Raw genomic sequence first — 15375 nt, forward strand, 5'->3', positions numbered from 1 at the left:
TAAACCTTCCTTGATTTTAGGAAGCTAAAAAGATAAGGTTATGGTATTCTTCAAAATACCTGGGATACCTGTATCCTCACCTGGGTTAGACAGTTATTTTCCTTTAAAATAAGTATTTGTCTAAGAAATAATTATTTATATTAACCTATTTCTGTAGTCAAACAAACACAAATTAACCTAACCCAAGATATGATAGAATTTTAGACAAACACCATTAAAACTAACCATTAACAAAGTTATCATAAATTAAATTGAGATAAACTTTTCCAGGATATGTTATCCTGTTTCCAAGCTCCCAAACAGACCCTTACTTTTCACAATTGAATGTTTTTCCAGTATTATAACTACTTCTCAGAGGCTTTACTAGATCAACAAATAGATTAGCAGGGCACAATAACAATTGAATGAATATAAGATTTTCAGTTTCAGCCGTGACTTGTTGTGTGTTCTAAGTTTAGCTTGTTTCTACTCCACCTTGAGTTTTCAGTTGCTGTTTTCTTCTTCATCATCTGATGGTGTTACTTCTTTACTTGGGGTGCTTTACTGTTTTGTTGTCACAGGTATGCTGTTGATGCTTCTGTTGTATCTGAACATTTGTTACGTACTCTGAAAGCTTGAAAAAACTTTTTGTATGGACTAAAAACTCTTCGACTATTTCAAACTTGTTTGACTAAAGTCCAACGAGTATATTTTAGGCAAAACTAGCTGTCCCTCATTCACCATCACTACTCATCACATATTCACATACATGGTCAGATTCAATAAATGACAGGAAGAATAATATTACATAATCCAAATCCAGAGTTCAGAAATACAAAAGTGAAACTCGTCGCGCTAAAATGATTAATTGTATATCTGCCCTCAATCTGCACTAACCGCACCCGCTTCTGTTTTCTCCTTGAAGCCAAAGTTACCAAACAAATCCTGTCAAACCAGTATTAAGAGCAGCAAGTCAATGTCTGTGTGTGCGTGTGTGTGTGTGTGAGAGAGAGAGAGAGAGAGAGAGAGGGAGAAGGGGGTCGTACCATGGCGTCGTTGACTGCATAGGCCACACAATAGTGTTCCTGAAAGACAGTTTTATCGACATTAATTTTGTTTGTTTATCAGAATATTTCTCTCTGAATTAGGACTAAAAATAAATTGAAAATGCGGACTTGCCTGCATCATGTTCCATTCTTCAAATTCATCAAACAATTCTAACCGCTCAATCCTGAACGACAAGAAATACAGCATATGTAACGTTGCAGTTAAAATGTCTTACTGTTATGTTGTTAATCAAATGAAGAGAGTAGAGAAAAAAACAGGTACAGAGAGAAGATATGCAAGAAGAGATTTTAAAGTTCACTAAAACAAACTGGAAATAAAAAGGGCTCTTTCACCTGCGCCTCTCTTTCTGGTCTATGAACTTGCTGTAAACATTCTGCATGTCCCAAGCAACAGCCCTCTGAAAATACATAGTGAGAAGGCGGAATGCACTTCAGAAACATTAGCATGGAGAGTTTCATAAGTTAGCATACATGAACTCAAACCATCAAAAAGTTTTAACACAGTTGGACCTTTGATTCGGCTAGGGCAAGATACCATTACCATTTGAAGGAGAAAGTCACATCAACCAATACGTTAATAAAGATGATAGGCGATTGTTGAGGAAAAGTACCAAACAGGAAATATACCTGCCAACCCCGGTCAAGAAAGAGTCTTTCTTTTGATTGCAAAGTTGGTGTAGCATCTATTCCCAAGAGGGCACATCCTCTACTCTGCAAATGATATTAAGATTTTGTAAGGAAACTTGGTGCAGTCTCTCGCGCTTAACACTGGCTTATAAACAAGAATGCTAAAACCAAAATCCAATGTGAACAGTTTTTTCTTTCTTTTGGAAGGGAAAGGATTATGATTTATTGATAGAAAGAGAAAGGAGCAAGCTCCTTCACATCCAATTATAGATTCCCAGTTCAAGACAGTGACATTCACCGCAACATACCTGATGTGTCACTCTGTAAACACCAGAGAAGAACGCAACTCTCAGGGTCATCTATTCTAGCCTCTGTGATCTAGAAAAGATCCCACCACTAATGATAAAATTTACTAAACCTACAATTGCAGCTTACATACTATCTTACAAGGCTCTATGGCTGGGAATCATTTTGAACAGACTAACCCAAAACACCTGTAATCGTCTCTCTGAGGCACCTATAGCTGCCTGTTAGGCAACAAAAACTTCAGAAAAATCTGTACGACCAATTCTCATCCATGTCTAGTTCTGAGCAACAATACTTTTCCTTGATGCCTTAGGATCAAAATCACTTAACAAGAAGGCCATTATGATGCAAGGGCCGTTAAAATTGATTGAGGGTCGTGACTCTCCGAATTTAGGAATAAGCATTCAAATACGAAAGTCATCAAAACTTTGTTGCAAGTCACACTCGTCACCGAATCAACATAACATATATCAATAACACATAGAGGGGCACTAAGAAAAGGCAAATGCCATTTAGCATGATCTTCAGTTACACCTACTTTAGCTTCCAAGTCCCAACCAACCTCTCGCATAAATAAATTTCACTTTTTGTATATGATATAAGCAGGAGAAAAGTTTCATATCAACTCAGACAAATCTAAAAATCCAAATAAGAAATCTTGATACCTCTAAGTTTCTGATCATTTGCTGCCCAAAAGCATCATCAGGAAGAATCTGTTATGCATAAATATACGGATCTTATCAAATGACATTGACATGCAAAACTCAGTAAATTACACGACATTTAAGATGATCATTCTAACAGCGGAAAAGGAGATTGAACCTGCTCATATAAGAAGAATATTGAAGTTGAAAATGTTTTTGAAGCCCAACCAACAATGGAACGGCTTGACTCAGGATCCAAGTATATCAGAACGCACTCTGCAATTATAAATGTTGGCAGGCTGATGACAACATCAAAATAGTGTAGTTAAATCATTCCCTCATTCAGATCACTCTAATCTAACAAACCATAGTTTAGTTATGTTAAAGTATAACCATAAAGTGATGGTTATATAAACAGCAATAAAATATGTGTAATTATTAAAGAAATATATAATAACAGATGAAAAAAATGAAAAAGATCTGAAGGGTCCCGAAATATATTAAGAAAAGGAAGAAGTTGAAGTGTAAGCATGGAGCAATTATATACGAACTCAGAAGATTGAAGAATGCGGAATGTAAGTGTTGGTAGACTCTCATTCGTTGCATACTGAGATGTGGAAATGTGAACGATTCAGTTTCTCTAAAATTTGATCATATAAAAGGAATGATATACAGCATAGTTCGGTTAACGATTGGCGGAAACAGATAATGTATCAGTCCAAAATGGACACACAAATAAGCCACATTACAAAGTCCTGAACGTGAGGGATTTGAGACCAAATTCATAAAATACCTGGGGTCCATCTTGGCGTAAGCTATCAGATCATCTAGCTTCCCTATATCACGCAAATCAACTGGAAGTAGCTTGTAATGGTCACCTAGTACTTCCCCTTTTTCTGCATAGCCAAAACTTGTTAGCGAAGTAATTCGACGATTTAAATAGGCTAAAAAGTTAAAAACTAGTTCATACTTCTTTATCATTGAAAAAACGATTTTAGTGGTTGAACAGATAGTTTTCAACATATTCGAAAACTACAGTACTCAAAGTAGCACAGAATCAAATCAAATTTTACATTACAGTAACTTGCAAAGATCTCAATGCAAATCTCATGTTTCAGATTAATACTTAAGTATAGAACAGAAACTTCCTTGTTAAACAGGACCTACCAGGTGAAATGGATGTTGTTTCTTCTAATTTATCCCTCAACTGGCTGGTGTTAATAAGAGCCGCCTTCTTGCTGGTCACCTAACAAAAATAAATTAGATTTTATTCGAGTTTTTTTTAAAAGGATAGCTGGAATAATATTACTCGTTTAAACGAACATGACAGGAACAGTACAAGTTTCTAGGTACACAGCAGAGAAGTCCCCACAGGAAGAAGAAAGAAGAAAACATTGACACTTGGATGGAAATGCATATATAGGATTCTATAAGTTTTAGAGCATACTACAAGCTTTCACCAACTCAGAAACTTCAATTTCTGATGCCACAAAATAAGCTAGTGCACTGCCTGTAAAACCCATAGTGTAACTATGAACATTTCAAGCTTTACCTCCTTAAAGTCCAGTTCCACGTACAAATGGGGTGCATTCCCTTCGTCCTGTGAAGTGGAAATTGAATTATATAAAACGGAAACATAAAATCGTTGGACATGTCTAACATTTAAAAGCCAACAGAATACTATTTGCACAAAAGTTAACATCAAAACTTGTTTTGAGGAACTGCAGAAACCTGCAATTGGAAGTAGGTTGTATCAAATCCAGCTCCAAGAGATAATATCTGTTTCTTCCCACAGCATCTGTCATCATTATTCTTTCCATAACTGAGAAACTCAAGGAGCATCTTTCTGAGAGCAGCCCAACGAGCATAGTATCCTGCAGACAACATTCATATACACACAACGAAGAAACGTCAGCGAGTTAAACTTTGTGGTGGGAGCATAAAACACTAACTTTAACTTCCCAACATTTCCCATACCACGGTTTATTATTGGAGATCTCCTCACTGGCCTTCTTACAAACAAGTGTATGTAGTCATCTTTCATATATCCTTTCCGTATACACGATCTATCCAATAAAAAATAACAAATAATCAGTATTGCCGTAAAAAGATTTGCGCCATTTTAAGGTTGGACAGGATGCTCAAAGTTGCACAAAGTTTTATAGCTTCCGATAAAAAAAAAAAAAAAAAAAAAAAAAAAAAAAAAAAAAAAAAAAAAAAAAAAAAAAAAAAAAAAAAAAAAAAAAAAAAAAAAAGCGCATACCAAGGGCAAGCACCTGGAATAATAATCGGTCTAACACTAATCAAAACTTAAGGCAGGATGGCACAACTAACTATTGAGCTTCTTTTCGGAAAGTGACACCAACGCAGAACATAGAATGGTTGACACACTTACAAGCATAGAATATTTAACTCAAATCGATTAAACTGTGCACACTAGAACTCGTTATCAGGCGGACGTCAGTTCCATGGGGTCTTAACAGATAATGGGATCTCACCGCTAGCTCCAACATAGACAATTAATAAATTAAAATTACCAGAGCCACCTATATAAACCATATAAATTAGAATCAGAATTTCTGGATAAAATCACGGGGGCCTTGAGTTCATTCACAAACCAAATCCTCTTCCAACTGAATATGTTTGTATCATATACTTCCTTTTAGATATTCTCTTTATGAATGTTTGCATCTCATAGAAATTCATTACCCAAGTGCAATGAGATTGTTGAAACTAGTCCTCATGTAATTCTCAATTTCACCATATTCAAAACTGCTTAGTTTGCTTCAACTCTTGCAGTACTAAAGACATGACTTTAAAACATACATCTTCTTCTAACACTCTTAATTTAATGTGGCATTTGCGAAAGAAATGTATTAAATTTTCTGAGCGAAACTACCAGCCCCAAAGACATTACCATTTACGCAGTTATTTAAAACATTCCCCTTTCGATTATTCGAAGTACATTACCCTTGTACTCTAACAAATTCTTATTTACCCTTCTCTTATAAACCCACACATTCATACTTCACACCAACAGGTCACTAGTACCTAATACCATCAACTAGCCACCCATATGAATACAAGTATTCCCTCGATAACTCATAAATAAAAACCCCATTTTGATAGATTTCGAGTTACATAATATGCTGAAAAGACCAAGCAGTCGGGAAAAATAAAACTAATTATATCCTGCACTGAATCATCTCCTAATAAGTATTGCAGGGGTGTAAAACAAAAACGAAACCTAAAGCAATTTCTAAACAAGAAATTAACAAATTTTTGAGTCAAATTTTGGTTTAACACGACAAAAGAAAACAACCCCGAACTCAAAAGTTTGAAATTTTTCAGAGATTCAAATGAGAGAGGGAGAGGGAGATCTTACAGTTTGCTCGCGGAAGCATCATCGTTGGTGGCTTGAACTGCTGCAGTATTGCTTCCTGAATCTGATGCTGTCTTTGACATTTTCTGAAAATGCTGCAGAAAGAGAGGGAGGGAAAATTTTAGGGAGAGAAGAGTTTTTTTGTTAGGGCATGGGATGACGAAGTCCGGAAAACGAACGAGAAGCGAGAAGTTAATTCTTAGTTTCGAAAGAGTTGGACCTGTATGATTCAAAACTCTGACCTGGGGACGGATTCTCGTCAATAATTGAGTCAAAAGTGGTCAAGGATCTTAACTTAGGTTATGTATAACTAATCATAATGCCGACTTATGATTTTATTAATTGGTGTAACCGATTCTAAGTAATCACCATGTGATGGTATGATCGATCCTTGTAATTGGTGTGATCGATCCTAGTAATTGGTGAGACCGATCATGAGTATATGTGTGATTGGTCCTTGTAATTGGTGTAACCGATCCTGGTAACTGATCTGATCGATCACAAGTAATACCATGTGTAGATGGAACCGATCTTTGTAACTGGTGGAACCGATCCTAGAGACTGGTGTGACCGATCACAAGTATTTCCATAATTAGGTATAACCGATCCTAGTGATTGGCGATACAATAATTTGGATAACGCTGGACAATTTCTTGGAGGATCCGTGGACACTCTTATAGGCACACTATCACACATGATTTTTTTTATTTTCTCCTCAAAACTCAAATGATACTGATTTAAATCTAATATCTTGATGATATGTTCGTCTTATAACACTTTACTTTCCTACCAAATATAAGCACAATTTGAGACGTATAACACCACCATCTACACCTTTGAAAACCAGTTGTTAAAAGTTAACAGTTGAAATTAAAATCGGTAGATATTGAAGTTTGGTATATTGGACTATGCTCGATTTTGGTAGGGATATAGAGTCTTATAAGAGGAACATACCATCAAAATATTAGATTTAAATTCAAAGTCGTTTGTGTTTTGTGGAGAAAATGGCACAAATCATGTATAAGAGTGTCCACTGATCCTTACTCATTACTAATTTACTACGCCTCATTATCTCAAGATAAAAAATTGTATAGTTTTCGAAAATTTTCGAATCCATAATTTATTCCTTTGATTCTGTGAACATCTTGGGAATGCAATATGCAAGGTGAGTGCTTCCAAAACGAATCAACATCACGAAAAGGATCATCGTGTGTATAATCATGTAGACATCGTTGTTCCGTTATTACATCTCTAAGTATAAATAGTCCGTCCCTTCTTAATTCCCAACTTTTTGATCAAAATGATTCTCTTTGAAAATACTTACTTAATCAGAAATGTTGTAAGTAATTGACAACGCCTCAGAACAATTGGTTTTTTCCACGGGTAATAAACCTCTTATGAGCATTTTTTTTTAACTGGAAAAAACAGTTGTATTGAGAGGAGGAGAATACAATCTAAAAAGAACTAAAGGCCCTCAAAAGAAAAAACTAAATGAATAGAAGTTCCCAAATACATCATAAAATGAGCAACTAGATATACCTAATAAGCATATCTTTAATTGTAGCAAGAATGCTAGCTACATTCAAGTAAGGTTCTCATCAACCTCTTATATGGTTAGATCCACATGGTTTTTCACGACATCATGATAAGTGCATAATTTACTATACTTTTGTTATCAGTTCCATTTTTGTATTGCTATATTTCTTTCATATTACCTTGTATTACTCTTGTTTTCCTTTGTTTTTCTTATTTAGGTAAAATCATCCAAAATGAGCGAAAAAAGTGCTGAAATGGGTATAAATTGTGAGCGTGGACCAAATTCCGAAGTATTCAACTCTAAGTTTTAGAGAATGAAGAGATGAAAAGAACGTAAAAAGAATGAGGTCATTCTGAGTTCGTATGCCAAAGTTATGGGCGAAATAGTTTGGAGATCAAGTAGGAATCGACCCCTACCTATTTCAGGATTTAGGATACGACCGATCCCCACCTCCAAAAAGTGACAAACATATGGAAAACTTAGTTTTGAAGTATTATTCCCAAACCTTAATATTCTTAGGGATATTTAAGGAGACTTCTCAAGAGTTTCCGAATAAGTTTTGAAGAGGGTTTTATCAGCGAAAGATAAAGGAGAGGCTAGGTTTTACATCTTATTCTAGCGTTTACTCCTTTAGGGGGAAACCACGAGATATCTGCTTCTTCTTCTTTCTTTGTATCATGAGTAGATAATCTGTTATTGATTATGGATGAATTCAATGTACTAAACAAGAAGTTTTGTTAGTTATACAAGTTTATTGTAGTTTTAATCATCTTTTTGTTTGTCTTTATTATATCTGATATTTATGATTGATTTATATATTGTTTGGGAGCGCAACCAAATTAATTTATTGATCAATCTAATGCTAGTAGAGAGTTGAGTAGTCTGTAATTGTCAAGCATCTCCTACACAAGTAGAAACGTGATACCTTGTAGAGGAATTTTGTGGAGCAATCGCGTGTGAAGATAACATTAGCAAGCGAACCGAGCGTACTAAATTTAACTATTGGGATCATCCTAAATTCACAAACCCTAATGCGTTTGATTGAACTAGATCTTGTAAGCAAACCTCAAGTTGGTTCGGTTGGATAGAATCTGGTGACTAAGCGTACCTATTATCCGGTGATACAATCAGTTTTGGGATAACTAAGCATACCCGATATTCTACGGTTGGTGGTGTACGATTTTAACGAAAGTTAAACATGTATGTTAATTGAGTTAATGTTTGTTTTAATCAATCAATACAATCCTCATTTTTAGTACTTGATTTATTTTAATTTACTAATCAAAATAACCTATCAATTACACATCTCTTTAATTGGTGAGAAATATCTTAATTAATTTGTTACGTCTACGACAGCATACCACATCACTAAATATCACTTGTCGATCTATCTTAGAAGAAAGAGAGCCTAGACCTAATATAGACCCTACCTCCATGGGATTGGGAGTCAAAATCTTATTGGAATCAGTAAGAGAATTTGAAGAACAATTCCTCTTGTGAGCTCGTCTGGAACTGTTCCGTGATCCTTATAAAATCTAAACAAAAATATCGATGGAAGCAATTGAGTAAACATGAGAACGTACTCATACATCCTGAAAACGTGATGTTTAACTCATTTGTGAGCAGACTCTGCAAGACTCGTCATCTAATTGTCATAATTTTTAAATCAGTTGGCTCGTCACCTGATTGTATACATTCTTCTGAACTGTATGTACCTACGGGATTAATTTGAAAAACTGATGGGGATATACAAGAAGAAACTATATTTATGAGAAGCATTCCTCTAATGAGCACCCTGGGAACCTTTATAGTAAATGGAATATACAGAATTATAATGCACAATTAGACTTCTCATTGTGCGGGTCCAATCATATTATATGGAAATACGAAACAACTTTCTAATATCCTTTGTTTCATCCATTACGAAAACAGTCATGTTTACTGTTGAACATCTTATTATTCTATGACCCTGTCAGCGCTTCTCAATCCTCCACAAAATTTAACCACTTAACATTTACCTCTTGACTTTTTTACGCACATTAAAGCTTTGCATTCCACTCATCATCGCCTTTCAATTTGTTTTTTTTTTTTGGATAAATCGGGTTAACAACTGTGCTACAATTAAGTTCAACGTTAGAGTGTATTTGAAATATACAAAACAAACTAGTAGCAAAAATAAAAACCATGGGTATATCAATCTGTCCATGGTTTGGTTCGATGAGTTGTTGGAAATATTCGGAGAATCTTAACACAATTATCAGAAACGTTCTTGATGCATATATAAATACCAAATCAATAAATCCAAGCTTAAACAAGCTCTCTGATACCAATTAAAGGACAAAAAGAATCCTTAAGGAGCTAGGTTAGCCGATGCAGGAAGATGTTTATAAAATAGGCAAAGTATTACTTGAGTTGGTGACTTTCGCTTCAAATATGGGTTAACAAAAATAGACCTAATCTCTGTATTTGTATTATTTTTAGATCGTATGACTGTAATTGTAAGTGAATTAAGAGATATACGAGAAAATTCGTAACGCGCGAGAGAACTGTTTGGATGCCATAAAGCAATATATCATAGCCAAATTGAAGAATCAACTTTATCGATCCAATCATAGTACTACCACTTGTTGGAGTATCGACCGGTCAAACTCACAAGTGTTGGTATGTCAAGCTTGTAGTCGGATTTAGTTGATCAAAACTACACCTTGATTTATAGTCTATTATAGTCAGTTTCAGACTCGGAATAGATCATGGTATTTGAGTATCTGAGTTTAGCAATGGACTTTGAAGATTGAAGACTGGAGAACGACGGAGACGTTTACAACAACAAAGGTATGTGAAGACTAACCATCATATTTACTCGTATTTTTACCATTCCATATATTGAGACATGACGTACGACTTTAGCGTTATGATCAACATATTGCAAATAAGAATTCAAGCAATATATAATATTAGAGCATTTCTCGGTCGAACTCACAAGTGTTGGTATCTCAAGCTTATTTTCAAGTTTAGTTGTGAAAACTATATCTTGATTTCTAGTCTACAATTAGTTAAGTCTCCGATTAGGATAAAAGTGTAGTTGAGAAACCGACATCACGACAATCATCATTGCGTTCTACCTTTTGAAGGCGAAGATCAACCGAAGCTTTTGGAGAACTTCTTCAAAAAAAGGTAAGTGAAGACTGAACCACCTATTTCTCAAGTTATATTGATCTTTTTATCTATGAGACGATGTCGCATAACTAACTAGACTATCATAAGCATATCAAGAATTTCTAGTCAAGATTCTTCTTGTAATTAGTCCTCGAAATATGACTAAGCTTAATGAACATTTGTTCATACTTGATGAATTTCGGTTAAGGACAATTAAATTGTTCACGATCAAAATCATGACTCAAGTTTCATCATTCGAAAATAGCCTGGAACAATGCTATGTGTCATTGATGTTATTCGGGAATGTTTCGAATCGATTTAGAGAGAAATATAGAACTACTGTAGATTCAGATATAAGACAGTGTTATCAGCCGTGTTATCAGTCTTACAAACTGGGAAAACTGTTATAAGACAGTGTTATCAGTCTTATGCACATCTTGTAAAAGACTATTAACTCGTGAATCAAATCGATAGGCATACACGTATGCAAACCAAAAATGAATTGTGGTCACCGAACCGGTTTGGTATCCATACCGGTACATATACCAGAAAAGTTATGTGTTCAGGAACTCGGTTTGTGTATCCATGCCGGTACACATACCAAATAGTTTTGTGGACTCCAGAGCCGGTTATAGTCTTAAGGTACACATACCGGTACGCATACCTAAATAGTTTTGTGAACTCCGGAACTTGGTTGTGCTTAATAGTATACAAACCGGTACACAGACTGTGATTGATCTGACTCATGAAGGGCTACGGGTATTTGTATCTTGTACATCTACTAACCATGTCGATTATTTCCAAATGCAATAAAGATATTTCTACGAGATAATTAGCATTTGATCAAATCTCTAAAAACACTATAAACTTATTTGATCACATGATTATGACTCAAGGTTAAAGTCTTAACTGGTTATGAAAATGAATATTAAGCTTATAAGTTCAAATCGGCTAGTTTCGGCTAACCACCTTGAACATGGTCTTTGTACAAGGTCCGGTTACGGTTCATCCTAACCAGAGTGTATATCTTGTTATGTAAATCAGATTCAAATATTTATCTAACGATGTATATTGATTGCTTGGTTCCAAAGCTCTCTTAGATTAAACCTAAAGCAACCCATGATTTGAATGTCTATAAAAAGGGAACTTCAAGCAACTGGGATATTTGAATCCTCACACTACCTTCCTTGGGTGTCCTAGTTATAACTAGAGCCATCCTCTTCATAACACTTTTATGATTTAGTGACTACAAAGACTTCATTGGGATTTGTGAAGCCAGGTCCAGTTATCTTTTATCATGATAACTTAAGTATCCTGATCTTGATCGATTGTTGAGTTGATCACTTGATCAAGATAGATATAAATCATCAAAGTTCTCTTCGTCCCAGACTTTGTTAATTACACAAGTTTTATACTTTGAGGTGAATAATAATCTAGGTTGCACTTCGGGTTGCATAAGTCCGGATTTTGAGGTTATCTAGACTTTGTCTATTGCTATCGATTTCCATCACCTTGATCAAACTTTTTAATCGTAAAGGAAATCACATATAGGCTTAATCTATGGGAGGCATATTGGTTTAAAGTCTTCAATTGAGTTGAAGCAACTCTTAGTTGGTGTGACATCGGCTAAGAAAATCAATTGCGCGGAGTCCTGCTGGGATTCAAGAGGCGTAAGGAGAGCGATTATACCTTAGTAAGTGGAGACTTGGTTAGTATTTAATTGGTAGTAGGCTAGTGTGAATAGCGGCTTGATACAGTTTGGTGTTCAATCTGGACTAGGTCCTGGGGTTTTTGTGCATTTTCGGTTTCCATGTTAACATAACTTCTGGTGTATGTGTTATTTATTTTTCCGCATTATATTGTTTATCTTTATAATTAAAATATTGTTAGAGAATTACTCGGTCGAACTCGCATGCATTGTTATCTCAAGCATGTTTGTCAATGTTAGTGATCAAAACTATAAGTCTTGATTTCTAGTCTATTGTAGCTAAGTCTCGGACTAGGATAGAAAGTGTAGTTGAGCTCAAGGACTTCATGGCGATTCATCATAAAAGAAGAAGAACTACTCAAGGAACCGGTGGAACTTCTCGACAAAAAGGTATGTGAAGACTTGAACTTATCTGTCACTCAAAAGTCTATCTACTCTATCTCATACTCTTTGAGACAAGAAGTCGTATGCTATATATATAGACTGGATCATACACATTTGGTATTTCGAGCCGAGTATACCTCGCTTATCTATATCTCGAAAAATGTGTTGGTAAGCTTTTCATTTCGATCAAGTTTATCTTTACCTAGTGACGAAAGTCATGTTATGTTTCAATCACTTTGAAAATTGCTTTGACGAGAAATGGTTTGTGAATAACAACTATATAACGTCCTCTAAGAATGTTTCAATGATTGAAATGAGAGTTTAGATTACATAACCAATGGTGGACATAAACATTGTTGTAGAAACACATTTATGTATAAGTCCTATTCCTTGAACCAAAGTTTGCGAACTTTGTTGATCAAGAAAAACCGGAAGAATGGCTTTGCCAAGTCCGCGAACTGCCAAACTTCTCATCCCGAGAAATTCTACTGGAGTTGACAAACTAGACTAGTTCGCGAACCCAGTCCCCGAACCGGTGGAGGGTCTTTGCCGAGATTTTCTGCTGGAATTTGTAAACTCTACCGGTTGCTTAAATACGCGAACCTAGTATGCGAACTTAAGAAGGTTATATATCTGAAAATGATTTCTGAACTTAAACATATAAAGACTAAGGAATGCAGTTTGCAAACCGTGGCTATAAATTCCATGCACCGATTCGAGTGAATCAAATCATCTTTGCTTCAATTGTGTCTTGTGTAGTACATAAGATTTCCTTGCAATTTAACAACTCTCTAACTAGTTCATTTGAGTCATTTGAACTAGTTATGGTGAAGAAAAACATGGTTGATATGAGATGCTCATATGGCTAACCTTTTGGTTGACTATTATTGAACCAACAAGTGCATATGTTTGGGTACGGTTAACAAACCTAGAAACGTGCATTGTCAAGTGTGTGTAACAAGCTAAGTTTTTGATCTAACGGTTGAGAAATGTTAGCATGAATCTAAATCAGGTTTTCATCTAATGGTGGATATTGTTTGCTTTGTGACCAAGGAAAAACCCTGATTTGAAAGACTATATAAATGAAACATCTAATATTATGCAAAACTAGTCCCCACACCTTATGTGTGATACTAGTTTGCATATTAGAGTCGATTATCCTTTAACCTCTAGTTTTCTTTTCTCAAACCGGGTTAACGACTTAAAGACTTCATTGGGATTGTGAATCCAGACTGATACTACTTTTGTCGTAGTTGTGTGATCTGATCTTGCATCTTCTATCGTACGAGTACAATCAGATTGATTTGCTTGAGATTGATATCTCCGATAGGCAAGATATAAAAAGTAATCACAAACGTCTTCGTCTCATCGTTTGTGATTCCACAACATCTTGTTTCGCTACCATACGATTAAGATTGTTGTGAGGTGATTGATTAATCTAGGATGTTCTTCGGGAATATAAGACCGGATTATCAATTGGTTCCTGTTTACCTTGATTATTATCAAAATAGGAACAAAACCTTTAGGGTTTATCTGCGGGAGACAAATTGATCCTTTGATAGACTTGTCTGTGTGAGACAGATTTGTTTATTGTCAAAGCCTGCGATTTTGGGTCGTAGCAACTCTTAGTTGTGGGTGAGATCAGCTAAGGGAATCAAGTGCGCAGTATCCTGCTGGGATCAGAGGCGTTGGAGCATAACTGTACCTTGGATCAGTGGGAGATTGATTGGAGTTCAACTACAGTCCAGTACGAAGTTAGCTTGGAGTAGGCTAGTGTCTGTAGAGGATTAATATAGTGTGTGTTCAATCTGGACTAGTGATAGAAGCATTTATGTGTCTATTTTTTTCTCAACGTTCTGTATTGTTAGACTCGATTAAGTACTTATTGTGTTATTTTGTGTTCTTGTAGGAAATTTTAGAGAAATAAGCCATTGCGGCGAAATGGGCTCAAAAACCAGTGTTTTACACCCCGGAGAAATGTACCGTAGGCACCCCAGAAATGCACCGGAAGCGTCCCAGAAATGTCCCGGAGGAACCCAAAAAAATTACTATTTCCACCCCAATTTATATTCGCACCCCAGCACTCTGGATAAGGGGCACCTTCTTCAACAATTTGAATTTGTGTTTTTGGCAGGAAATGAAGTTTTCAACTGGCAAAATTTTGATTGTCAAAATGAATGGGTTAGAGTGCGATTCAATCGCTGCAAATTGGCATAAAGATGTGATTTGGCATAAGGAACAAAGTTTGGGTGGTGGTTTCGATCAAATTTGGCTGGAATACGTGTTTTGATTCTCGAGTTCAAAACAGGGCAAGCATGCACTGGAGGATGATAATCACGCGTCATGGAGAGTTATGGACGTGTTCTGATGATGTGGAATGGCTCGAGCATCACTTTGGGTCGTGAAGAATCGATTTGGAGCGTGGAGGGAGGAAGTTTACGCAAGAAATTCCAAGTTTGGTAAGAAAATATTCGGAAAATATTGTTATTCACTGCCCGCATAATGAAGAATTATATTGGAGTTACTGGCGAGATTTGGAACTGCTGTTGGGTATAAATAGGCTCTTTGGGTCTACTAGAGAGGGT

General features: G+C 35.8%; 1 protein-coding gene across 1 annotated transcript; it reads right to left on the reverse strand.

The window, feature by feature from the left end:
• Positions 1-689: 689 nt before the first annotated feature.
• Positions 690-6194, reverse strand: LOC113318042 (leucine carboxyl methyltransferase 1 homolog). Its single transcript, XM_026566163.1, has 13 exons — positions 6009-6194; positions 4601-4689; positions 4355-4497; positions 4176-4223; positions 3791-3869; positions 3417-3519; positions 2802-2922; positions 2645-2692; positions 1674-1757; positions 1380-1444; positions 1159-1210; positions 1026-1064; positions 690-924 (listed from the first exon to the last, which is right to left on the reverse strand). Exons 1-13 carry the CDS (start codon positions 6086-6088, stop codon positions 862-864), a joined length of 1014 nt encoding a protein of 337 aa, XP_026421948.1. The 5' UTR covers positions 6089-6194; the 3' UTR covers positions 690-861.
• Between the last annotated feature and the right edge of the window lie 9181 nt (positions 6195-15375).

This window comes from Papaver somniferum, chromosome 10, assembly GCF_003573695.1.
Source record: "Papaver somniferum cultivar HN1 chromosome 10, ASM357369v1, whole genome shotgun sequence".
NCBI lineage: Eukaryota > Viridiplantae > Streptophyta > Magnoliopsida > Ranunculales > Papaveraceae > Papaver > Papaver somniferum.

Bases quoted from the DNA above. Each gene is read 5' to 3' on its own strand.
- LOC113318042 (XM_026566163.1), bottom strand. From the start codon at position 6,088: ATGTCAAAGACAGCATCAGATTCAGGAAGCAATACTGCAGCAGTTCAA. The intron at 4,498-4,600 runs GTATGGGAAATG...TGTTGTCTGCAG, and splicing joins ATCTCCAATAATAAACCGTG to GATACTATGCTCGTTGGGCT. The intron at 3,870-4,175 runs GTAAAGCTTGAA...TATTTTTGTTAG, and splicing joins TGGAACTGGACTTTAAGGAG to GTGACCAGCAAGAAGGCGGC.